Source organism: Ambystoma mexicanum, chromosome 7p, assembly GCF_040938575.1.
Source record: "Ambystoma mexicanum isolate Mex_15411 chromosome 7p, UKY_AmexF1_1, whole genome shotgun sequence".
Classification (NCBI taxonomy): Eukaryota; Metazoa; Chordata; class Amphibia; order Caudata; family Ambystomatidae; genus Ambystoma; species Ambystoma mexicanum.
In genome coordinates, this window is record NC_090939.1 from 827,518,598 (window position 1) to 827,544,747 (window position 26,150).

General features: G+C 45.8%; 1 protein-coding gene across 2 annotated transcripts in view; it reads left to right on the forward strand.

The window, feature by feature from the left end:
- LOC138526349 (pyruvate dehydrogenase E1 component subunit alpha, mitochondrial) overlaps positions 1-26,150 on the forward strand; it is a 264,819-nt gene that overhangs the window by 208,566 nt on the left and 30,103 nt on the right. For both annotated transcript variants that reach the window (XM_069636991.1, XM_069636992.1), the window contains 2 exons: positions 12,468-12,535; positions 13,261-13,369. In XM_069636991.1, the coding sequence (XP_069493092.1) occupies positions 12,468-12,535; positions 13,261-13,369 (177 nt within the window). The remainder of the gene's footprint in view (positions 1-12,467; positions 12,536-13,260; positions 13,370-26,150) is intronic.

The following is a 26,150-nucleotide window of genomic DNA, read 5'->3' on the forward strand; positions in this document are numbered from 1 at the left end:
GCTAGGTGGATTGACCAGGTGGTCCACATTCATCCTTGGAGCCTGTGAAAAGGCACCAAAACTGCAGACTATTGGAGCACAAAGAATCCTTTGCCTGAAGCCCTTTCTCTTAACTGCTGCTGCAGCATTCCTTCCAGAGTCCCTCCTTTCATCATCACGACCAAGGAACAGGATGCCGGGACCACTGCTGCTGCACCATGAGAGAATACAGCTGCATCTTCTTCACAACTCCTCAGGTACTGTGGGACTCGTAGTGCATACCTGAAGTTGTTCTGGCGCTCCTATGCTGCTGAAGGGCTAATTCTGGCGTTTGGGTATTCGTCCATACTGCTCACCCAGGTCCAAAGCACCCATAGGGAGCCTTTCTCAAGGTCCCTGACACCTTTTTGACCCACAAAAGCAGTTTACCTGTATTAGATGAATCCTTTGGAACTTTGCCTTTTCGGCTGCTGTGTCTTACCTGCTTTACCTCCAATCTGACTTTGAAGAACTCATACCTAGATGGGGATGGACTGCTAAAGCCTTAAGGCCTCTGAAAAGTATAACAAGTATTTTAAAGTATTGAACTGCTATTGTATGTGTTGAATAACCCTATTTATTCCTACATCAGAACATTTTCTGAGTTGCGATTTTACTTACCATTGAACTGTTAATGATCTGAATAATTCCCTACTATTGGCTTACTTACCTGAAGTATTACTTATGTTTTCTATTGTGTTGATTTGCTAAAATAGTCCTTAACCTGAATATATAAAGTAAATATCTATTTTACTATAACTACAAGTGTTTAAGAGTTTCTTTGGGCCTAGTTATTTACTGAGCTCATTGTACTTCCCTACAGCTCACATCCTCCCCATAAGATCAGTCTGGCTGCTCTGCTATTCTACCAAACCTTTGAAATAGAACAGACCTATACTAGACGTTGAGGCCTGTACACCAAGGGATAGTTTTATAAAGTCTTGCCACAGGTGGACTTAAGAAAACTTCCCTAACACATATACCAACACATTACTATATTATTGAGCATATATTTATAAACTGGCCTGCTAACTGCCATACATAATTTGATGTGTTGGAATTTATATGTTAGTGCGCAGTACAAATGTCCTTTAACATTATCACCACCTAAGTGGTCCCCTGGCACTCTGGCGGCTCTAAAAAAGGGAAGGAGAGGGGGTGGATTAGTGGGAATAAGCTGGAAAAGTGCACGAGAGGTGTGATGTGCTGTTGGCAGCCTCAGCCCGGTGGTTCTGTTGGCTGGGCTTGGGGTGTTTTACGGTCCGTAGTCGTCGTGTGCTGTTCAAGTTTGTCGTGTTTGTTTTGTTGTTGCATTGTTGTGAAGTTTGTGCGGATTGCTGCGTTTTAGGCTTGCGGTGGTTGTGTTTGGTTAGAGTTTGAGAGGTGTATGCAGAGGGATGGAATTGTTAGTTGGTTATTTGGCATTGCTGTCCTTGCAATTGTGGGATTCCATCTAGGTGCGGTACATGCTGACATTCACATTTCTATCTAGATGCGATGCAAGCTAAAGTTAAGAATTCCGTACGAGTGTGGCACATTCTAACCATTATATTTGTATCTAGATGCGGCGCAAGCTAGAGTTGAGAATTCTAAGTGTGGCGCATGTTATAGCAGAATATGTATTTAATGAAAGACAGTTAAGCAAGTGTTTCACACTTTCAAATTGTTTATCCAAATTTAATCACATTTCTGATTGCCTACACTTCCATTGCTAATTGTTGCAAAAATGTTTGTAAAGTAAGAAGTGATATTTAATACCTAAACTGCTGTTTATTATGAATGAAACCTTGCTTAATAATTAGCATGTCTGATTCTAAAGTACTGTACTTCATAATGTATGAAGATTAATACAGTATTTGTTTTTTTTACAAAATATGCAGGACAACCAATTTCTTTATTTAGAAATGCGTTCTGTTAACCCAGTTGTTTCCACACAAGGTTGTAACCCCAAATTATTGATCAGTGAGGATGCTTGCAAGGCCTCTGGCACAGCCTCATTAAGGCCTCCTTTGGTATTTGCACAGGTGGAGGCTGCTGCAAGGTCTCTTCGTGTCTCTTGATACTTTACAGAATTAGTTATTGGAGAAGCCTCCGAGGTGGTCCCTTTTTGGCTCCCTTCTCGGGTATTGAGTGAGGGTGGCAAGGCTGTAAAGCAGATACCAGAACCATAGTACCAATGTGCGTTGCACAGCCTTCTGCCTAAACGTTTCAGAGGAGCTCTTCTAAATGTTCATGTGGCCCTTTTATCGTTTCCCATTTGAAAATAAAAAGGAAACTTGGAGGAAACGCAAGCAAATCTGTCTAGACATTGTCACAGACAGATTTCCTTGGGCATTAACGTTACTGGGCCCTTTGCAGGTATCTAGCTCTTACGAAGACATTTTTGTGTGGGGGAAAGTTTGGAATTGAACATTGTATGTACTCCCCCAGCATACTGCTGCATCATTTTGAGTAGGCACTGCAAAACTGCCATGTTTAAACACTGTTTTCTGCTTGTGTGAGGTGAGGCTGTAGGCTTTACTGCACATGTCTTTGCGACAAAGGCTCTTCATCTAGTGTGTAGTTATGCTCGCCTTCACATCTCTCGCTCTGATGCTCTGCCCTTTTGTCATATGTAAGTGTGTCTTATGCTCCCGCTTTCATAGGAAAAGCACCTTTAGCAAATGTAATTCATACTGGAAGCATGCTCGCTTGCCTCAGACTGTGTGTGAAACTTTGAGGCATATATTCAGCTCAACTAAATGTATCCCGTTATGCTGTCCTCCCCGATAACACTGTCCAACATGTAAGAACACAGCTGGTATCAAAAACTTGTATAGTGGAACTTTATTCCCTGCTTGTAACATTGTTTCAGAATGATTGTGTCCTGTCTGGACCTCCCCCTTCCATTGACTTGCATGTGTTCCTTTGGGTATAAGAGAATGCTGCACGGAGGGGGGGTCACTTGTGTCGCAGTCTTGTACTGTCGTTGGTTTGTTTTTTTGGTATGCTGCTTTCTTTTTACTAATAAATTGTTCACCAATCGACCAGAATAATCAGTAGTCATTTGCCACGACAGTTGTAACGTTAAGTGGGCATTGTGTCATAGGTGGCATTACTTTCTGCTCTCCTTAATGGTCTAATAACCTTTTTACTGACTCGATGGCAAATCTACAAATTGCTGGCTCTGACTCCATCCTCAAAGGTATCCCATATTTCAGGCATGACCTTTCCACTGTGCTGCTTCATTGGCACTTCAGAATCTATCACTGTGATGCTGTACCCAAATCTGGGATAGTTTATCCTCCTTGACCCCTTCAGCAGTAATGCCCACAGCCACCTCAACCTTCTCTCGTTTCTTAGGTGGTGGACTCTACAGAGTTTGAAAACATCTGCCGATAGGGTTTGCCTGGCATCGACTGTCATAGACCACTTTTCCTGCTGTGCTCATGGATGATTTAGTTGGTGCTCTCCATTCTCGGGTGGCACCTCTGTGCCTGGCACATCAGCCATATGTGTTCTTTTCTAGCCCACAGTAAACACCATTTTCTTAAAGTATTCTTGAGGCTAGTTGCAAAGCATCAAAGATTAGCCTCTACAACCTGAATTCCTATTGTTCATTTTGTTTAATTAGTCAAAGCATCACAAGGACTATCAGGTGCAATCATTGGTATATGACTGTGGAGAGGGGCTTTGCCTCAAAGCAACAGACCTCTTCCCACACACACATCCCTATTGTTCTTGCTGATTAACATCTCCCCAGGAACAATGTATGGTTGGCACCATGCATTCCGGAAAAAAGGATGTTGCTTCTAATACAGTGTGCTGTCTCCTTTCCAGAATGCATAAACCGTGAAAGGGGACTGGATAGGACAGGACAGGCTGGGCTGGTGGAGGATGTGAGTTGGGTATGGTATGGTATGGTATCTGCGTTGATTGGGGGCAAGGTAGGAGGGGAGCAAGGGATCATGGAGTGTCGGTCGGTTTAGGGAATCTGTGAGGAATGTTGAAGAAATGGGTGGGTGTTCTGCTGGATGTGCCCTAAAGAGGTACGGGAGGGACCGGTAGATGGGCGGGGGCCATTGAGCAAACAATCTGGTTTGCAACTCCGATTGCCTGATCACCTCAACGCAATAGGAGAAACTAAACTGATTAATTTTACAAATAATACATGAGCGTATGTCTACCAATGGTAATTCGTAGGACCCAACACCATTTTGCTAACTTTGGTAGTCCCCTTGACTTCTTGTTGGCTTTTCAGAGTCCTGGCGTGTTTTGTCTGTCATGGAGATGCCCCAGATCTACTGAAAGCACCAGCAGTATTTTGATGATCTTCCACAAGTAATCCATATCGGGGCAAGGGTACTGTAAACTACCACATTGTGTTCCTTGGTGAATTTACTAACCCAGAAAGTATATTGGTCTTTTATGGAGGTTTTTCTGAAGTTCTCTAGTGAGTGGTTCAAAAAAAACAACCTCTATGAGGATTTTTAACTTGTTGGTACCAGCGCTCAATGTTGACATGACTGAGCAGCCAGGCTTCACTCTTCATCTTTAGAGCATAGATGGCTGGTAGAAAACGTAACTAGTTTGACGGGTGCACAATAAAGGTAAAGCACAGATGTGTATTTACTAAAAAGAAATATATTTAAGAAGCTAATTGTTGGGGAGTTTTACACATATTACTGTCTGTGACAGAACTTAGAAAAGCCAAGTGTTTGGCCTGAATCACACAAAGGTTTGGTAGAATGGCTGATCAGCCAGGCTTCGCCTAGGAGGGCTGTAGGAAGGCACAAGGAACTCTGACAATATACTAATTCAGGGAAACACTGATCAACTTTAATTTATATAAAAATTGTCCTTTATTATATACATTAAGGCACACTGTTAAATATCATCAAGGTAAGTACTAAACACAGTAACACACGTAGAACACAATCGTAAGATTTTTAAGGTAATACACCAGTCTAGTAACTTTCAGAATAATGTATACAGTAACAAATTGCTTAGTAAAACTATCTGAAAATGTGTGCAAACCTTTCCAACTTATAACTTTGAATAATGTCGAGCCTGTTTTAGAGTCCAACCCTATCTTAGGAGAGTCTCAGAATATTCTGAGGAGCAATAGACCACCAGAAGTTATGAGTTGAGCAGGATACTGTGTTCAATGTTCAAAAGGGGCAGAGTCTAGCAAGAGCTTTTCTTGGTGTGTAGGCAGGTAAAGGTGGGTTTTTTCAAGTCAAGGAAGCCTAGAACGACTCCCTTTGAACACTAAGGTTGATTGGTCAGTGAAAGACTAGGGGTCGGGCAGCCATCAAGTTAGGGAAACCACCATCAGTCTTGGAAAGACTACAGACAGTTGGGTTATTAAAGTTGCCGAGCACAAACATCCCTGAAGAGGACGCCTGGGCTAGTGAGGATGTAAAGGCTGGGAAAGTGGAGCCAGAGAGGAACGGCCCTCATGCCCAAATTCCCTACATCTGAGAACCACAGAGATTATGAAGATTCGGCATCTAACCTGTCTGTAAATCCTGAAATAAACACACTTGGACTTGCTATCCAAGTGAGCGGTTATTGGTGGTGGGCCACCCGGTCAGTGTTTATATTCATATTATGCTTTTGGGGATTTACTTGCCTATAATTTTTGATTGATAAGAATGGTCCAAGCCTAACTGATCCGATCACCACTCTTGCACCCTCCTAAGTTGAAGCCTTACTGCTCAGTCACACTACCTTGATACGTTAGACATTATAGTCTTTCCCTTTTCACCAGAATAAGAGGGCCTCTCTGAATATGGCCACAGTGCTGATTCTGTAAATCGATCTGAACTACCTTTTGGGAAAGATTTCTTTGCAACTTTCCCTTGATATTTTATGTGCCCACAAACGTTTTGCTTTTGGTTTTGTACCTGTCCCGATGTTTTACAGGGAAGTGAAGACTTCAACTTCACTCCCCTGGCCCTGTGCTAATTTTGTCATGGGAAAACTGATCAGTCCTTCAGACTATCAATACTGGGAAACTGTTTGCCTTTTGTCTTACTTTTTTGATAACTTTTTAACAGTGCACACAGTATTTTACCATGCAGTGGGGATACTTTTTGTATCACCGAAGTACTTTACACTTGGGATTTTTGGTTACTTTTGTTTGTGCCCAGAGACAAGCTGGTGGCAGCAGTTACCTTTTTTTTACAAATTTTGCAGTGTACATTTGCATTTACGGGTGTGGCTACTAAACTTGGCTAGTTCCATACAGTGGGTGTGCCACGGGATTTTCACTTGTCTAACCATATTGTTAGGCCTTCTCCCTGCCTTCTCAGGTCAGGAAACCCATATAAGGTCATGCACTTGCCTGGGAAAGCAGGGATTGGACTTGCTTGCAGCGAGTATTTAGCATTAGAGGACTCCTCCTTCAGCCATTTAATCAAATCGGCATTGGAGCCAAGTATCCTGTGCAGATGAGCAGCTGACTGAAGATCTGTGGACGACTCCCGAAGAGGTAGGCTGGCATCCCTTCCTGCATTTGGCCCAGTGAAGCCCTGCTGGACTACCTGATCTGCGAAGGCCCTCTGCGGTGGTGCTTCAACCCTTGGATTGGTGGGAACAACCAGTCTCGAGGATCCAACTGTCCTGAGCCTTTGGAAGTGTCCCTGAACCACCCGGTGTACTGCCCAGCTCACCAATGGGCTACCTCGGTAGAATCGTCACTGTTCCGCATTAATCGCCGGATCTTCAGTGGTAGCCAGCTTGTGGGATAAGTCACCTTGCTGTCGAATTTCAGCATCAAGGGATCCTGCTCTAGCTCTTGAACTGTGACTGGAGAGGTGCCTGCTGTCGCCTGTGTGCGGTAGCCATCACTGGAAGTTTCCTTTCCCAGTATAGTTGAGTGTCTTGTGGAGGTCTGCATTTCTTCTAAGCGAAGGGTTGCACTCTACACCTGAAACCGACCAGAAGAATCCTTGCGCACGCAGCTCCTGGCCACCTCTCACTGGAACAAACAGCGGGAACACACCTCAAGCGGTCATCTGGGAAAATCTAAGTCCGGGGTAAGTAATTGCAACACATTCACATTCCCCTGTTCTCCTTGGAATAAACTTCGGCTATTTCATTGCATCACTTTATGATCATTGGATCCAAAAGCTTGTATCTAAAAGATAGGAATACAATTTTACTGACCTGTAACATTGTTGAAATCTTCTGGAACATTTTCACCACCAAAATACTGTTCCTACATTAGTCTGCTCTCCTAAGAAGCTTTGTGACTTTTGGGCACAAGCCCCCATACATCATAGGCTTGGACTTGTAAAGTTAGGATATCGTTCTTGTGAACTGGTTTCATTCTACTGCCTCATTACTTCCCTTAGTTATTGTATGCATTCATACAAACCTAAAAAGTGACATGTTTCATAATTGAGTATTGTGTGATATTACTACCTGCTTATTTCATTTCCTGGTGTGTTTCTGGGCCTATAATAAAGTATTTTTGTACTTGTCTAAATGGAATTGTTTTCTTCACTTTGTGGACCCCTGACCCCACTCACTTTCTCCTGAGACTAAGCCTTGACCACACTCCAGGCTTACCTTGATTGGGTTTGGATTGGGGTCAGACTGACCCAGCTCACATCCTGCCTGCAAACGCACAAAGCCCTCCAGTAGCCCGCCAAAAGCTCCTACTTTCCCGGGCACTGGAAGTCCTTATAAGGATCTTTCAGACCTCTGAGGCCAGGAAGAAGGCTAAACAAAAAGATGCAAAAAGAATGGGTGAAAAACCTCGTGGCGTGGCCATGTTTGACCAGTAGCCACAGTAAGAAGCCAAACGCGGTAAACGCGGTTAAGCTAACATTTTCCCAAAAAGTGGGGAAAAGTCACTGCTGCCACCAGCCCATCTTTTAAGCACCTCGGAATAACCAAACAATCCTTTGAGTGTTAGTCTAGGGCAAAACAAAAATGAACCCCATTGCACTGCAGTGTAAGCTGCTGTGTGCAATAATAAAAGGTTACCACATGTGATACAAAAGTAACCACAAGTAGCAACATAGTCACAAGACTAAGGGAAACACTGTTTCCCAGTACTGATAGCCTAAAGGACATATCAGTTTCTCCATAAAATGTGAGCAGAGGCCATACAGTGAAGCTTAAGGCTTCACTGTACTGCAAAAAGTACAGGTCAGATTGAAAAATAAAAGCAAAAAGTTAGGGGTTCCATAAAAATGGAAGGAAAGGTGCAGTAAAGAGAATCTTTCCTAACACTCACCCATTAATGGTGGCACCCATTGGGAGGCACTTCAGCACCCCTTCCACTCCTCCAAAGTCATCATTAATGTCTACCTTACAGGCACCGTCATGGTCCAAGAGCCTCAGGCCAACCTTCTCCTCTTTGATCTTGATGGACGCTTCCCACGCCTCATCAATTTCCTTTCTTCTCCTGCTGTCCCGTCTCTCCCTTCAGCTTCCTTGCCTCCCTCGCTCTGCCTCCTCCTCGGCTACCTTGCCCTCTCCTACTTCCTCTTCTGCCCTCACCTCACCCCATGCTCCTTCTACACCTCTGAAGGACATACCTCTGATTTGTACCCCTTCCCCGGAAGTCCTTCAAGGATGGCAACCATAACTCCTGCTCAGCTGTAAAACACTATTCTGGCATCTGCCGCCTGCTGGAAGAACTTGATGTCCTCAGTCTCACCGAGACATGGTTCAAGGCCAGCTCTGTCACAAGCTTTGACACTCTCCTCCCTGTTGGCCACAAGATCCTCTCCCCACCCAGACACAACCGTTCCGGTGGTGGTGTAGCCCTGATCTTTCTGAATTGGATTCCTGACTGTCATTCTTACGCAGGCCTACTCTTTTGAATGCCTTGTCTGTAGGCATTCTCTCTCTCTCCTGGCCACTCTCTCACCGTGGCTGCTATCTATCGGCCACCTGGTCCGATCTCATCCTTCCTCTGAGTGGGCGGACCTCTCCTCCCTCCTGACCTTGACCACTCAACTCCTCCTCCTTGGAGACTTCAACATCCATCTGGATCCTTCCTGTCCCTCATCTGGACTCTTTCGCAACCTCTGCAACTTTCTCTTTCTCTCTTTGTCTTTCTCTTTTTCTCTTTCTCTCTTCTCCCCTCTGGCCCGACTCACTCTGCAGGACACACTCTGAATGCTCTGATCTCTTCAGACCTCCCCCTCTCTAGCCCTCTGACCACTCCGCTCTCCTGGAGCGATCACTCTCTCCTTTCCACCAATCTCACCCTCGCTACCCCTCAGGCCAAGCGAACTCCAATACTTCCACCTACCTTCTCGGTCATCCGACCCATGAAGTGTGTGTGGCAGTTGAGGCTTTCGCTACCACTTTCTCTCCTGCTCCTCGGGCTGACTCACATCCTGACACAGCCCTTTCCACGCTCTACTCTATCTCTGATACTCTTGCCCCTGTCATGAGGATCCGCATGAAGCCCAAAGCAAAGTGCAACTCTTGGTACAACTCTGACCTAGTTACCCTTAAATGCAAGTGTAGGGTGGCTGAGAGGTAATGGCAGGCTTCTTGTGCATCCTTTGACAAACTGGCCTGCCGACTGCTGCAAAGGCAATGCCAACTCCTTGTCCTCACTAAGAAGAGTAACCTTATCTAAGCCCTTGTCTCTGCGGCATCTAACTCAGCTGAATTCTTTAAAATCTGCAAGGAGCTGGCCAACCCTGCTGCAGTCTCTACCTCTCCTGTCGCCTCCCAGGCCCTTTGCACAGCCCTGGCCTCTCATTTGATCTAAAAAAAAAGGAATCCGGACATCCTGTCCACCCACTTGTCTCCTCATCCCCTCCTACCCCCTTCTCTCTCTGATACCTCTGGCCCCCTTCAGCCACATCTCCTCCCCCCTTTATATCTTTTCCTCTTTTCTCCCCCGATGAGATTTCTAGACAAGTCCACTCTATGTAAGTCTCGTCAAAATCGATTCTTCCCTGTTCATCCGAAACCACCAGGGACTATATTGACACCCTTGCTCCGGCCGACTTCTGTAACCATTCCTTCGCGACCAGAGCCTTACCTCACCTCCTGAAGCACTCTCTTGTGCACCGTCTTCTCAGAAAACCCACAGCTGAGCCATCCTGCCCAGCTAAATATCGCCCAATTTCTATCACTTTTTTCCTGGGCAAACCCTTGGAAAAGCTGGCCATCTCCCATATTAATCTTCACACTGACTCTGTTGGTTGTCTCATGACCATCAGTCTGGCTTCAGAGCTGCCAGAAGCATGGAAACCTCTCTCCTGAACATCCGCAAAGACCTGCTCTCCAACCTTGACTCTAACATCCCTTCTGTCCTCCTCCTACTCGATCTCTTTTGCCTTTGACACGGTAAACCATGCCATCCTGCTCAACCGTCTCTGTGATAACCTGAGTATCACCAGCCCTGGCTTGGCTGACCTCTTTCCTCTCTGATCGACCCTCCCAGGTCCAACCTGGGTCCTTCCTTTCCTCCATCTCGCACTCTAGGTGTGGTGTTCCCCAGGGGTCTATCTTCTCTCCCTGGCTTTTCAGCCAATACCTGGCACCCCTTGCCCACCATATTGCCGCTCTCTGCTCCAACTTTCAGTGCTGTGCAGATGACACTCAGCTCATTTTCAGGCTTCCCTCTGCCACCGCTTCTCCCTCCCTCATTTCTGACTGCCATCCAGGATTAGTTACGTAGTTGCCATGGCTTAGTCGCATTTGTGGACAATTAAAAAATGTTTGTCTGCAGAAAGCAATCTTATCTGACTACGCGACCTTGGCTACTCGTGGGTTTGCGAGGAGTATTGGTGAAGGCATCTGCAGCTAGTGTTCAGTGAGAGAAATTAACTTGGCTGTAATTTTCCTGAAACATGGCTTTACACTGTGCAGTTAGTTCATGTTAATTACTATAGGCATCTGCAGCCTTTAAACAGGGGTTCTTGTATTTTGTAGATTATGGTATTGCTGCATTGATTCTAATGTAGCATGGAAGTTGCAAATTTGGTGGAGTGGGTGTCTTTCAGCATGTTTGTCACCCATGTGTGCGCTGGTGCCTGGTTCAAATGATAAGTGCGCTCCTTGTTCTTCTGTATATGCGCCTGGGGTGAGGGGGCAGGGGTTTGATCTCGATTTTCCCTCTTCAGTGTGCCACTAATGATCTCTGCCCTAATGCAGTAAAACAGAGATTCTCCTTATCGGCACACCTGCACCCTCTTTTCCGGTCACTCTCTGGCCGGCCCCCCTTGACCCTCTTCCTGCTCCCACTTGTGAGGCTAAGAACCTCAGGGTCATCTTCGACTCCACACTTTTTCTCCTCATATCTCTGAAGTCTCTAAGAAATCAAACTACCAACTGCACCTCCTCAGAGGTATTCTTCCTTTCCTCTCCTTCCCCAGAAGCTCATTGTCTTTAGAGCTCTGGTTCTCTCTAGGCTAGACTACTGCAACAGTCTCCTTCTAAATCTGCCTGCTTCTACCCTCTGCAACTCATCCAGAATAGGACTGCAAGACTTGTCCTTGGCCTCAAGCCCTGGGATCGTATCTCTCCAGCCCTGAAATCTCTTATTTGGCTCCCAATGGTTGCAAGGGTTAAATTCAAGACCCTCTGCACTGTCCACAAGGCATTCTGGGGCCTGGGTCCAAAATACCTTCAACTCCCCCTCTGTAAATGCCTTCACACTCGAGCGCTTTGCTCCTTCACCTCCAACTCCCTCAGGGTCAGTTGCTTCTCCAAGCAACGAGTTGGGGGTAGATCTCTTTCCTCGGCTGGGTCCTCCCTCTGGAACAGCCTCCGTGCCACTCTGAAACTTGAGAACCATCTCCGGTTCGGGAAGCACCTCAAGACCTTCCTCTGTGCTTCTGCCATCGCTCTTCATCTCCCCTGCTGATCTGTCTGCTTTGGCTCTGTGCACCTGGCTGCCCTCTGATTTCAGGGCCAGGTCCCTGCCCACCCAGCCACACACCCGCACTGCATTCTGCAACCCTTGCACCTGGCTCTGTATCTGTAACCCTACAGTCTCCTTACGTGCACTTATCAGATACTCCTTGTCTGTGCTTTAAACCTCGCACTTGCCACCTTGCTGGCTGCAATATCAGTAGTTGTGTTTATCCCTTGTTCAGCACCTTCCAGCTCTACCCTCTCCCTTGCACTTGCCACCTTCCTTCTCTGCACTTGCACGTTCTAATGTTACTAGGCCTAGTAAGATCGTTGTTTTGTCCTCCCTTCTTACCCTCTTGCCTGGTCGCGCTTTGAAACACGTGTTTGAGCGCGATACAAATAAAATATCGTATCAGTAGGATGTTCATAAGGTACGATTTCTCAGGACATCCACTGGCTCATGCTTCTCATTTATGATTTATGTTATGTAGATGATTTGCAATTATTTTAGGTTGTTGGCAGCATTTTCATGGGTTTGGTGTGTAATAGTGCAGACTTGAAGCTCGTGAGTCTCTTTGGTGGTACTCGTGTTAAGTTCTTTGTATTTGATGGGTGTTTTTTTGCAGGGCCCCATTTTGATGGAACTACAGACCTATCGATACCATGGACACAGCATGAGTGACCCTGGAGTCAGGTGAGCGATTTATTTTAGATCGAGGATATATGGAACATGTTGTTATTCCTAAAGACTTGGCACATATTGGAAACCACTGTATTGTTCTTGGTATAGATTGCCGTCACCTTTTGTACGGGTGCTGCCACATCATGTTACTTCTTCCAGTGCGTATGCTGTAAGAAACTGCTTGAAATGTTCAATTAAAATGTGTAAAGAAAATAATCAAAAGGGGAAAAAAATTAAATCCCTGCTGTGTCCCCCACCCCCCTTTTTTTCACCTTGAAATCTAGCACAAATCAGCAAAAGAAAAATCAAAAGAATATCTGCCTGCTGATCTGCTCTTTGGGGTTGTGAGCATTGATGGAGGGGCTAGTAACACATTTTTAAACGCAGAGGGGACCAAGTACAAAATTACTTTGTGTAAGAGAGCACTAACAATATGATGGGGAAGCGAAGTTGGGGGCTGGAACTTGTTGTTCTAAATGTTGTAGGAAGAAACTGCCTTCCCCAAAAAAGCATTATGCATTTAAATATTCAGCATCAATGTATTTATAATATTTTTATAAATATACCAGTCTTAAAGTGTTTTGAACACTTGTTCGATGAACTGGCTTCATGGTATATTATCTTTTTTGTTCAATCCTTTCCTTATTGTAAAGAGCTTACTTAACAATTAGTCAATTGAGTTCACTGCTTTGTGAAATGGTGTAAACTGTCAAGTTTGTGTTTCCTTCTTTCCTAAGCTATCGTACCAGAGAAGAAATTCAGGAAGTGAGGAGTAAAAGTGACCCCATAACGCTGCTTAAAGATCGAATGCTGAACAACAACCTTGCCAGCATGGAAGAATTAAAGGTATCACTGTCAATTGTTTATTTTAAGGGTGCTACTACCATGGATTGATTTTTCAAAAAAGCTTAGTACCTGTAATCTGCAACCTTCTTGTAGTAGGGAAAAGAAAATCAGTTGCAAGTAAATATTCTAATAAATTGTCGGCATGCGTTTGGATGTTGGATTTAGATGTTCGATAGTTAGCATGTCTCAATCTTCACACTGTTTCAGCCATACAATGGCAAACCTTAATTTTCTTGTACCCTCCCCGACCCCGCGCCCGCCTGTAATTTGCATTGACTGCCTTTTGAAAGCCTCTCTGTATGTAAGTATTTGATCCGCTGCATACCTCACAGTCCGTCCCATATTTGTGCAGTCACTTCATGCTATGAGGTCTGGCCTTGGAGCACTGTTCAACAAGATTGCCGTTTCTGACTACCCAAAGGACTGCACTTAATTCATCCCATGTTACTAGCTGTTTACAGGTTGTCAAGTTCTCTTTCGAAGGCTTTTGTAAGTTCTTAAACAACTTTTTCCTTCCTCTGTGCATATTATGTTCTTATTATTGCTGATGTAGGACGGCACCACAAATGAACATTGTACTAATTTGATCAGCACTGAATATAAGGTGGGCCTTTAAGCATATACATGCTCTCATGATTTCAATGCTGAATCAAGGGCAAATCTTTTTTTAGAAAAATGTTCTGGACACTACAGATTGGGACAGGGGAGGAAGACGTCCCCAACCCCCCCACCCTCCAGCACCACGTATGCTTAAGAGATGCAGGTCTTTTCTTGGGCATGACCAGCACTTGTTTCTTGAATACTGCTTCAGAGATTGGGCCCACAGTTGTGCAAAATCCATGACATTTGTGCATGACTTTAGAATAGCTTGTCCTTCTCAGTTACCAATCAGTTAAACATGACGGAACCTCAAAATACTTCTCGGGTGACCCGTTGCCGCATTGGGGTGAAAAATTAAGTTTGCAAGCCTCTTGTGATTGCGAGCTACATTCAAAACATGCTTTACTCCCATCCTCGCCCACCATAGAATGTAAAGTACACCAAACATAAGGATATTTTACACTTGAGGTGGGAAAACCAATCTCCCTCCTTCCAAATCGCATGATCCCTGAATCACCCAAGATTGTGCTGCCTTTGGGCATCCCACAGGTGTTCAGAGAGTCCAAGCACACAAATGGCACAGAAAATATTTGTAAAAGCTAGTTTGCCAGAATCCTGTTTTTCTTATGTAACTTGCACATTGGCTCACTATTCCCATATGCACTCTGGTATTAGGCCGCCCATGCAGCAAAGCTTCTATGCTGCATAATACATGCACCCTATGCCCAGATGTTGACAGCCCAAAAGCATATTAAACACCAAGGCCTTTCATTATCAGACCCCAGTAAGGGTAATGGGGTGGGGGGGGGGGGTATTGCAGGGTGGATGCAGGTACCATGTAGCAGCAAGTCCTACAGATCTTGAAACACGGTTATTGGTTGCATTTTCCTGGTGCCTCTCCCCTTGCAATATCATCCTTACCATTTCTGTACAAGAGCTGTAGCCCTATTAATAAGAGTGGTACAAAGGGTACCCCCTTCCACTGTGAATGTTTTCTTGCTACTTCTGATACATCGCTTTCCAAGATAGGGAAGGTCTGCAACCCATTTTAGCCCTCTAATTATTTAACAAATGTCTTGGCAAAGACAATTTCTAAATGATGGCGTTACCCCAAACGTCTGTGTGGACATTGGCTAGTCTTATGGACAATTCACTAATATTCCTGGGTTTACAATGCACATTTTCACAAAACGAAACACTTCAAACATCCCAGGTTTGTGCAGGCAGGGGAGCATCATTTTCAATTCAAGATTTATTTGGCCTTTCCTTAAGGGATTTTGGCAATGGTTGCAGCCACATTGAGGACCGATCAATTTCTCCTACTTGTACAACTTGATGACTGCTTTGTCATTTGGGGAGATGTACAAGGATTTCGAAGTGGTAGGCCAGCTTCAATGTTTGGGGATTTCTGTCGACCTCAAATCTCCATTCCTGATATGCAATCAATTTTGCATCAATAACAGCTCCGATTAAATGGAGTCTTAAGGCTTTTTTTTGTCAATGCTTATTTGCTATCACCTCAGCTATGAGAGTGGGGGAAGTAAATGCCACCATTTCTGACAGGTAATTTCAGAGTCTTATCTGCACCAGAAGATTGCATTAGCCTTGTTAGTCCCTCCTCTTCTGACATTGAACGCAGGAAATGATGGTTGCATGCCTATTGGACCTGAGGGATTTGAGTTTTTGTTTATCTTGGATTTCAGAAATAATTGCAACTCTTTGGTTAACTTGTGCCAAGAACGGGTTTACAGTTAACAAGAGAAAGCTCTCTAGATTTTTACTTCTTTGCAACCCCAAGTAAAATGAGTTGGCAAACAAATCTGTCCGAGAAGGACTTGCTAGGACGATACGAGAGTGCACATGGCTTTCATCCGAGGTCTGCTGTGTTTTTTTGTTTGTTTTTTTTTTGGGGGTGGGGTGAGGGGAGAAAGGATGATCTACCCTGCATTCTGAGGGTAACTATTGTGGGAAAGAAATTTGAATAACAAAATACGGCCAGTTAAAATTCGATTAAAACACAAAAGATCCACCAAAAGTATGATGTCGAAGGTGTTCAATTGAAGGGTTCCTTGTATGCTTCCTCAGCCCCCTCCCATTTTACCACATGTGTTCGTGCTGGGAGTCCTTGGAGTTTGCCCATCGAAAAGCTCCAATTTCTTTTATTTTTGTGGCAATTCTTCACTTTTTTTTCATCTTCGGTCCCTCTGATGACCATTGGCAGTTGGCAACCACTGCTGGTTGAGATCCACTCCATTGTCGGATCTTTTTTCTCCATGGATCTTGGGCCTTCACCACGCGGCATTGGTGGAGGCCAGCAAGAACCACCTCTTCAGGGCCTGCTCCATGTGCCACCTGAAGAACTTCTTTGTGGATGATTGGCATGACAAGTGCCTCTACTGCTTGCACCGGACCACGATCGGGGCAACTGGTCCATCTGCAAGTCCTTGTCCTCCAAGACTCAGCAGGATCATCAAAGAAGGTTGGTGACTTGGCTAGAGGAGGGTGCCAAGGCCTCTGACATGGCTTCTGTGCATAGTCCTGCCTCTGCCCAGATCACCAGATCCATTGAGTGTACTCCCTCTTCTAAGAGGTTGGGGTCTGTTATGGACACTTCCTGGAGAAGAAACCTAAAAAGGACAAAGTCCCATACTCGAACCTTATCTCAGACGGTGCCCAAGGCTTTGTCTATGATGACAGGGTCCACTGCCACGACTCCGGGGCCTCATCGTCAGCAAAAAAAAACACATTGATGACTCTGCCAACGAGCCGCTTATCGATGGGCGGGGCACCGTCCACTAGCAGCCACCCCAAGGGTCGCGTCCATGATCGTATCCCCTCATCGAAACTCAAGTCTCAGCTGCAGTTCACAACCAAGTCATTGTCACCGGTCCCGCAACCAAAATCTTCCTCTTCCACTTTGTCTATGACTACATCTACAAATGCTTCGCCCACGACCACATCAACTACCTTGTTGATGACTATGGTAACCCACCACAAGGTTGCTCTAGCTCCACAGCCACCCTCATCCATCCCGTCATCAGCTCTATTGACGTCACCATCACCAGCTCTGTTCTCCCAAGGCACAACCGCTCTTAACTCGTTTGCCAGTGGGGTCTCCAGGAGTGTTGCCTCCTGCTGAGTTGAAGCATGGAGGCACTCTCTCCGATGACAAGCCTCCAGGGTCTTTCTCCTCTGATCTGAAAGAGGTCAATGATTCTCCTGACCATGTTCTTCCTAGATTTGCTCTCCAAAGCCACAACCACCTCATCATTCTCAGCAGCTACATCCAATGCTGCCAACTGTGCCCTTGCCCATTGCTCCTCAACTAGCCTTACCAGCTGTGCCTTTGCCCACAGTCGCCATGGGCACAGCTCTTAGAGACTTGTCCTTGGGCACCATGTCTACTCTGCACACGTTGGTTTCCGAGCTGCAACAGCATCTCCCTCCAACAGCTTCTAAGGCTGCCTTGCCTAGGAGTCCACCATTGCCCTTGGGGCTGAGGCCATAATCAGTGTTAGGGGTTTTCCGTCCCTGTGGCTGCCCTCACTGACACGGATACTGATCCCTCACAAGGTACTCTAGGTACAGATGAGTTTGAAGACCTGATTCCGATTTATGGTGAGTCCTCTGATGTGGATCTACTCTCCACTGGATGAGTTTGGCTCAGTTCATGCTCTGTTGAACCGTGCAGCAAAATTATTCAACCTGGTCCCCGTAGAGAAGGAAGGTTTCCTATTCCAAAGGGGATAGTCCTCTTGGAAATCAGGTGTGTTAATCCCACTGCTTGATGACCTATGAAAAAAATTGCTTATTGCTCATGAAAACTCCTTTCTCTGCTGCTCTAAGGATTGCCTAGAGAAGAAGTACAGAATCACATATTCTGCCTCGAAGTGCCTTCATTCCAGCCTTCTCCCGACTGTGGTTTCTGCTGCAGCGAGGAAAAGGGCTGCTAACCCTCCTCTCCATGCATGGTTCCACTGGACCAAGAGGGTAAGCAGTTGGACGTATTTGGGAAAACACATCACCACTGCTGCCTGCACCACTAAGGCAGCTAACGCTTTAGCCGTACTCTCCAGATACAATAGGGAGCTATGGTATAATCTGGGATCCATCTTAGACTTCCTCCCAGAGGACAGGAAGAAAGAGGCTTTGGCATTGTTTCAAGAGGGTGAGGTTGCCTCTGATCACGTGATTAGTGGCTCTGTACATTGCGGATTCAGGTTTCTGCCTGGTGGATAACTTTGCAGTGCTCCGCAGGCAGGGCTGGTTGAAGGCCACTTATTTTTGCCCCGAGGTCAAGGCAAAAGTAATTGATATGCCTTTTTGAAGGCGTGGACCTTTTCGGTAAGTCGGTTAATCGGACCCTACAGTCCATAAAGATCGGACACAGATACAGCACGCTCGCTGGCTACTCTTCATCAACGAAGACAGTCCTTTCGTTCATCCAAGGGCTGTTTCTCCAGGTCCACAAAAGTGTCCAGGCCAGCATACCGTCAACCTTCACGCTCCATGCAAGAGGTGTACATCGAACATTCACAGTCCTACAGAAGGGGAACACAGCGTCGACATGTAACATCCACCCGGACACAGATGACCAAACCGGCCTAACCAAGTGGTCCAAGGTCAGTCCTCCGCTTCAGCACCCCATTGGGAGGCCGTCTAGCACAGTTTGTCAATGAGTGCCGCAACATCTCCACCGACAAGTATTGTGCAAGACGGTAAGAAAAAAGCTTGTTGGTTGGTGGCCCATCCTCGAGCAACTCAAGTTTCTCAAGTCCCAAAAGTTGCAGATGGTCACTTTGCAGCACGTGCTCGAACAACTGGAGCATGGAGACCTTCCTAGACCTAGAGGATGCGTACTTTCACATCCCCATTCACCGCAGGCGCTGATGTTTCCTCAGGTTTGTCGTAAACGGCAAACATTACCGATTCAAGGCTCTTCCCTCCGGCCTCAAGTCAGCTCCAAGGTTCTTCACCAAGTGTCTGGCTCCACTGGAGGCCCATCTAGGGATCTACCTCTATCCCTTCCTAGACGACTGGCTGATCCGCGCCTGCTCTTGTCCGCTGACCTTACAAAACACTGAAGAGTCCATCAGGTGCTTAACTTCACTGGGATTCTTGATCAACTTTCCGAAATCATGTGGCGCCATTGCAGAATGCTCTTTCTGACACACTGGCGTGTTTGGCTTCTCCTTCGGAGGAGAGGGTCGAGGCCATCTTGAGCAAAGTATGACAGCTCTCAACTGTCCACTCCATCAAATCTGTTAGGAATGAGCTCTTCATGCCTCCCTCTAGTCCGTCATTGCAGAGTGCACATGAGACTCCTACAACGGTTCCTGGATGCCAGGTGGCAACAGATATCCAGCTCCCCGAATGACAAGATGACCAACATTCCAGTGTTCAGGAGGACCCTGCAATGGTGGTCCATTTGTCAGCATCTCACGCAAGGTGCTCCCTCTTGCGCATCAGGCCACAGTGACCACCGATGCCTCCTGAAAGGATTGGGGGGGGGGCACACAGTCAGCTTATCGCCAGGGGCTTATGGCAACCAAAGGAGAACGAGTTGCACATAAACGTCTTTGAGCAACAAGCAGTGTTCTGGACTCTCAAGTCATTCCAGCCCATACTCCAGGGCAAGGTAGTCTGCATCTTCACAGACAACACCAGCATCATCTTCTACATCAGAAAGCTGGAGGGGAGGTGAGGGGGAATCCCACCCCCCATTCTGTCAAAGGAAGCACAAGCGATGTGGACATGGGCGATAGATCAGAAAATGTTTCTCATTCCATTCCATCTGGCAGGAATTCACAATCCCATCACAGATTCACTCAGTCTGAGCTTCATCAGACTCAAGTTATACTACTCTTATCCTGGTGGGGCCGCTCTCCGATAGACCTATTCGCCACAGCAGCAAATGCAAAGTGGCCCAAGTTTGCCAGCCAGTACCTGCAACCTTGTTGCCCTGGGAGAGTGAATTTCTCTGTGCTCCTGCCAATTTCCATGATTCTGTGAGCAATAAGGGCACACTAACAGACCCATTGCAAGATGATACTCCATTGCCCCAGTGTGACCCAGGCAGATCTGGTACTAAGACCATCTCCACCTCTCAGTGGCCCCTTGCATCAAACTGCCTCATCTTCCAGACCTGCTCTCCAGAGAGAGAGGGTCTGTCATCCACCAAGACCCAGCGTCCTTTAAACTGGTGGCTTGTCTCCTGCAAACCTAGAGTTTGGCCATTACTCCTTGCCCACATAACGTAAATATATCTGGCTAAAGGTAGAGCACCATCTATCCTTGCATGCTACAAGCACAAATTGAGTGTGGTTAATTTGCAAGGGCTGTCTCCCCTTCGCATAAAAAAGCTCCTCAAATGACGTACCTGCTCTCTCTAGCAAAGTCAGACCTTGCTCATGCTTATATCAAGATATACCCAGCAGCTATCTCCCAATACACTTGAACCACTGGCAGGCCTTCATTGTGGTCTCAGACTAGTTAAAGAATTCCTGAAGGGTCTGTTAAGAAAATTCCCCCCTGTGAAGGCTGCAGCCCTTGAATGGGAGCTCGATGTTCTGTCACAATTGTTGAGCCCTCCATTTGAACTTCTTCACAGTGTTTCTCTGAAGTGTTTGTTTTGGGTAAATACATTTTCTGGTGCCTATCGCTTCGGACTGAAGTATTGAAGAGTTACAGGCTCTCTTGCAAACCACCTTATTTATCTTTCCATGAGTCCAAGGTGGTGCGCATTAAACTAAAACGCATGAGATTACTTGTAGATACTTCTCAAAGGCCACTGCTTAGTTTGTATTTGCTTGCGGTTACAATTGTTACAACTTTTAATACTGACAATTGTACAGTATTATCGGTAACAACGCACACTCGCGCACACACAGATATACGGTAATTGTATTTTTGTATAGTTAGCGAAACCACATAAGATGCATTCTCTTTGGAAGGGAAACAGTTTAGTCATGCTATAGCAGAGCAGAGCTTATGGTTCTAGTGGCAGTTTCAGCGCAAGTTAACACTTTTAAAGTCCAATTCGCAATCCTAGCTAAAAGGCAGTTTGAAGAGAGCTCAGTCTTTTGAAGCAGCAGAACAGCAAAGGTTCCTGTGGATACTTTAATCTCTAGGTAAGGATACTAGAAGAATGACACCACGGTGGAGACCCTAATAAAGGACTTGCAAAAGGGACACAAGCAGTAGCTTGGGTCTGAGGTAAGAGTGGACACCATGGACACCTCTATATACACTCAAGCGCTCTAGAGCGACTTCCCGGATTAAGGTAAGCAATACCCTTTCTCCCCACATTACCTTTCGTTTGAAGAATTGTTTGTGACAGAATTCGCCTTGTGGTGGCAGCACTGGGTCTGACCCCCAGAATCCTTGGTCTGGTGACGAAATGCATTACAATGGACGGGATCTCTCAGCAGTGGTCTTGATGGGAGACCTCTGGCATGGATTTCTTCAGCTTCTTTGGCCAGCCTGAGGTTTTGGCATCTTTTCTGCAACAACAAAAGACACGATTCGTCCAGTCAATCCTCTTTGATTCCTGGATTCTTGCACTCTGGTGAGGGAACCTGAATGAGTTGGATTGTGTCTCTGGAGGTTCACCTGGAGCTCAGCAAAGACTTGCACAAATTTGGCCTTGGCAAGACGATTTACTATGATTGGGTCGGAGGTCTCCTGGTAATCGCAGCCTGCAACTCTAGAGCGACACAGCACCTTGGGAGATGGCTCATATTGTAGTTATTCTCGGGGCTGGTTGGTCCCACCAGCCAAAGGCAAGGAGTCGGCCTCTGCCATATAGAAAACTGGGTCAGGACAGTAGTGGTCTCTTCACTGTTTTTTAAAGGGTTTGCAGGCGTCTCTGGGCATTTTCTTCGGTCCAGCGGTCAGCTTCCCTTTCACCTCAAGAACCTCACCTTTTATTCACTTTCAGCGCACACTGCTCTGCAGTTTACAAAGAGGGATGGTTGGCTATCCAATCGGGACAGCCAGACCCCCAGTGGGAGCTGGTTCCATTCAGGCACTCGGGCAGACAGATGGCAGGGGAGTGAAAAACACCTCCCCCCACTTCCTGCCTACCAGATACATGGGAGCCTAGGTGGGGATACCCAAGGGTTCCCGCCAAGGGGGCGGACCACAGACACACACAGACACGTCCAAATGTAAAGTTTTAGGAGAGATGCAAATGATCTATCTTTAAGAACAATAAAAAGTAAGGATGAAGAAAGCATCTCAAAGGAGAACACCAAGGGTTCCTAGCAACACTGCCGATAAGGAGCTGTGTGCTCCAATAGTAATATAGATGCCTTAAAAGAGATATGGAGGAAAATGGACCTCGTAGTACAGGTAAAACACAGAGAACCTAGTTCCAAAAGGGAAAAGGCCCAACTCATTCAGAATTTAAAGAAAAAGGTCCAGATGTCCAGCAAAAAGTGCTGGGGTCTCACTAGGTGAGGGGATATTCTTGCAATTGATGGGGGATTTCAGTAAGCCCTAGATAGCCATAGTGTCCCTTTTTAGCATCATGCAGACAAGCCGCTGAGCTCAGAAAAGGACTTTGATCTGAAGGTGGCTGCAGAGTTACAGATTCAGAAGTATTCAAAGACATTGCAATTTTGCAGCAGAGGCTCTCGTGCATCTGAAAGGATGCACAGGGCTCACCACTACCCCGCCAGCCTATTAAGTAGACCTGCCAAAAGCCTGCCTTTTGCACCCCCACCCCATTTTCCTAATATGCTCAAATGGTAATGAAGGCTGCCTTCACCACCAGAAGTGGCAGTGCATAAATCATGCATCCACCCACAGACTGCAACTACCAAAAATTCCCTTTTCTTCTTCGGGAGTATGCATCCCAATAGGTCAAAAAGTCATTAATCGATTTCACCTTCTCAGTAAAATGTAGTGCCGTGAGTATGTGAAGACTTTATTTGAAGTCTTTATCTTGAGGTGACACATCAGCCTCCACTTTCTGCACATGCTCTGGCCATCATCATGGAGATATCGAACAGTGCCTGCTCACACAACTAAATGAGCATACAGTAACTGGTTCTGGTATTGTGATTATGGCCAGAAAACGATGGCTGAGGCCAGGATTCACAGCTGGTCAAACTCTAAACAAGGAAAGAATGAGATGATTCAAAGGGAGATATGTACAACCTCAGCCATGGTGCTCAGAGTAGGGAATTGCACTTAATATTGCCCAGTTATGACACAAGAATTTGTGTCGAGATGGAGAACATAATAAAATTCCTTCCAATAAGTAGTGAAAAAGTATTTCTTAAGGTAAAGCCCTCCATCAAGGCCTCCCTCTGCAGTTGATTGATGTATTTGTCATGGTTATTTTTAAGCTTGAATGCAGTTTAGCAAAGGAGAAACTAAAGGCAGTTTGAGGATTACAGCCCAGCACATCTTTTCAAAGGCAGGATGCAAATGTTTGTTTAAAGGCACTAGCCGCACTAGTCTCGTGGCCCCATTTGTGAACGAAAGGTAGTACATGACTCGAGCAAATGCTCACCTAATTTTACCACAGGTCTAGCTCACTGAGCAGAAACCCTGACCTGTATATATTTTAAATTGCTGTTCAGACAAGAACATGAGATGTTACATCCTGTCCTCAGTTTAAACAGAGAAAGTTATGTCAATCCTTTTTAAATGACTGCACAATTAATATATATTGGAGATAGAGCTGGTTTTGAGTTTTGCTTTTTCTGGCTGTGGCAACACATTTCTTTGTGGCTTACTGATCTGAGAGGTTTAGAATGTGGGACTCATGTTCCCCTCATGGTTCAAGTCTCTGGTTCCTCATCACCAAAATGGTTTGATCCTGGTCTCATCACCTCTTTTGTGCCTCGGTCCACCTTTGTGCTAAAACAAAATTGTAGAACAGTGATATGAGGTCTCCTGACTAACTTTAACGCCACAATTTAGGACCCCTGCCAGAAGCTCACAAAGCAATGTGCAGGGTTACCAGGAGTGATGTGCAAAGGCTAGCTGCCTTCGAGTCTGCTGCAATCCACACCCCTCGAGAATGCTTGTGAATGTTGAGTGGTAGCCAGCATTTGTCGGAAGGCGCCACAAGTTTGAATGGTGCATGATTGGTGGTTTATGGTTACCCTTTACCCTCCAGTTCAGCATAAAGGCTGAAACATTGCCCCAGGAACTTTTAAAAAATATTATTTTATTTTTTATAAATGATGTTGATGCCCTTTTTGTACATATTCTACAGTGCCCAGATACCCATGGGTGAGGTTGTACTTTTTGCATTTTAGAAGTAAAATCTGCTGGGTTTCGATCCTGAAGCATCCAAGAGAAAAGTGTGAACCGAGACCAACAGTGAGAGCTATGCACTAGCCTCCTTGGAATTTGAAAATTCAACAGTGAAGCTCTGCCGGTCTACAGACTAGGAGGAACTGTGTCCAGTGCTCCTCTCCTCATATCCAGTGGGGTAAAATTAATCATTTAAGGAGGCATGTTTATGTCTCTTCCCTTCCCAGGACTAGTCCTCCTGGCTGTCTCCTTTGTTGGACCCCTTTTTCATAGAAGTATCTTTGTATTGGGACTTTGGTACCATTTCTCCAAGCGTGGGGACTTCCAGTGGCGTGTCCTGTTGCACATCATCGGAACCATGACAGAGGATATTTTAGCCAAACGAGCATCACGGCTGGATCTTTAATCTACTGTTTGGGAGTTGCTGTTTAACTTCCTGTACGTCTAAAATTCTTCATGGGGTCACGCAAACCTCAGCTTGGTCTCTAGGTTTGCCCTCATAGTATTGGGGGCCATCTTCTGACCTTGATCCCTGGCTTTAAAACCGTAACTGGCCTTTCCGCCACTCAAGAGGGCTCCACTCTGCAGGCTCTTCAATAGAAAATCAGCTTGTTTTCCTTAATTTCTTCTATTGGGGATCCTCTGACTTAACTGAACATTTGGTTCTGTTGATGGGTTAGCTCTGCATGGGAGCACTACAGTCCAGGATAAATGGAACAAACTGCATCCTTCCCTGCTGGTGACGCCACTGTTCACCTCTTGCACTCAACAAGCCCTTCGGCAAGAGGATGTACGTTTGTGCTGGACTGCCACTGCTAAGTCCTCTAATCGCTCTTGAAGCCTTCTTTGGGTCCGAACTTCCTTCCGGGCCCCATGTGCATAGAGGTTCTGTTGGGACTTAGGGGAAGGAGTAATTGTGTTTGTGAGGGTTATTAGTCTTATAAACAGTCCAGTTGGACTTTGTTTGAAGTAAGTGTTAGGTTATATTTTCATTTTAATGCGAAGTCTCCCTCACCTGTGTGAGAAACCAGAGGGTCTCGCACCTGCTAGTCCCCGGGTATCTCGCCCTCAGGTGGCTAGGACAGGGCCATTGTCTTTGGATCTAGACCCTGGGGGACCTGTGCAGGACGATCACCTGGGTGAGGTGGTCTTTGGGGAGTGAGGGTGAGAAAGCCGATGGCGAGACTCAGTATTCACCCTTGTTTTGTTTATCAAACCCATCCTATGTTTTAGGCTACTCTGAGATCCCAACTCCCCCCGCCCCCATTTCTTTACAAAAACACTGGGTCAAGGAAGAGGATGACTCAAATAACACTGACTTGCATACATCGTACTGGCCATGTCCTGCTAATCGGGTCAGGCAAAGTCAGGCACTTAATCCTAAATGCATACACCTGATACCAATTACCTCTCCTCACACGAATAAAAGGCAGAAACCAAAGACACACTCTAAGCCAGGTCAAACATGAAAACAAGCAGAACTTCCAGGACAAAGGCACACCTACTGGAGCAGAGCAACAGACTTAGGGACGAGAGCAGCGAGCCGAAAACCCCACGGCTTCCCTATTAGAGGTTGTTGCCTCAGACAGGCAGAAAGACGCGTGGAGAAGGCCATATCCCACAAGTGAAGATTGTATTGTTTCAAGGACGCCAGCGACCCTCGCGGGTGAAAGGCAGAGTTAGGCAGGTGAGGTCAAGCCTGTGGTATGAACTTTAATGTAAAGAATAGCTGGGAAATGAGCAATATTATTTAACAGAGTGGTCCGGTGAAAGGAAGTCACCTACTCGCAAGTCTCTGTGAAAATTACTTTGTTTAAAGCGAGAAAGCAAATGAACAGTTAAAGTAAAAGGAAGAAGATTAATTCCTAGAGAAGGGAAGAGTGAAAGTAACACAGTGAAATTTGAGTCG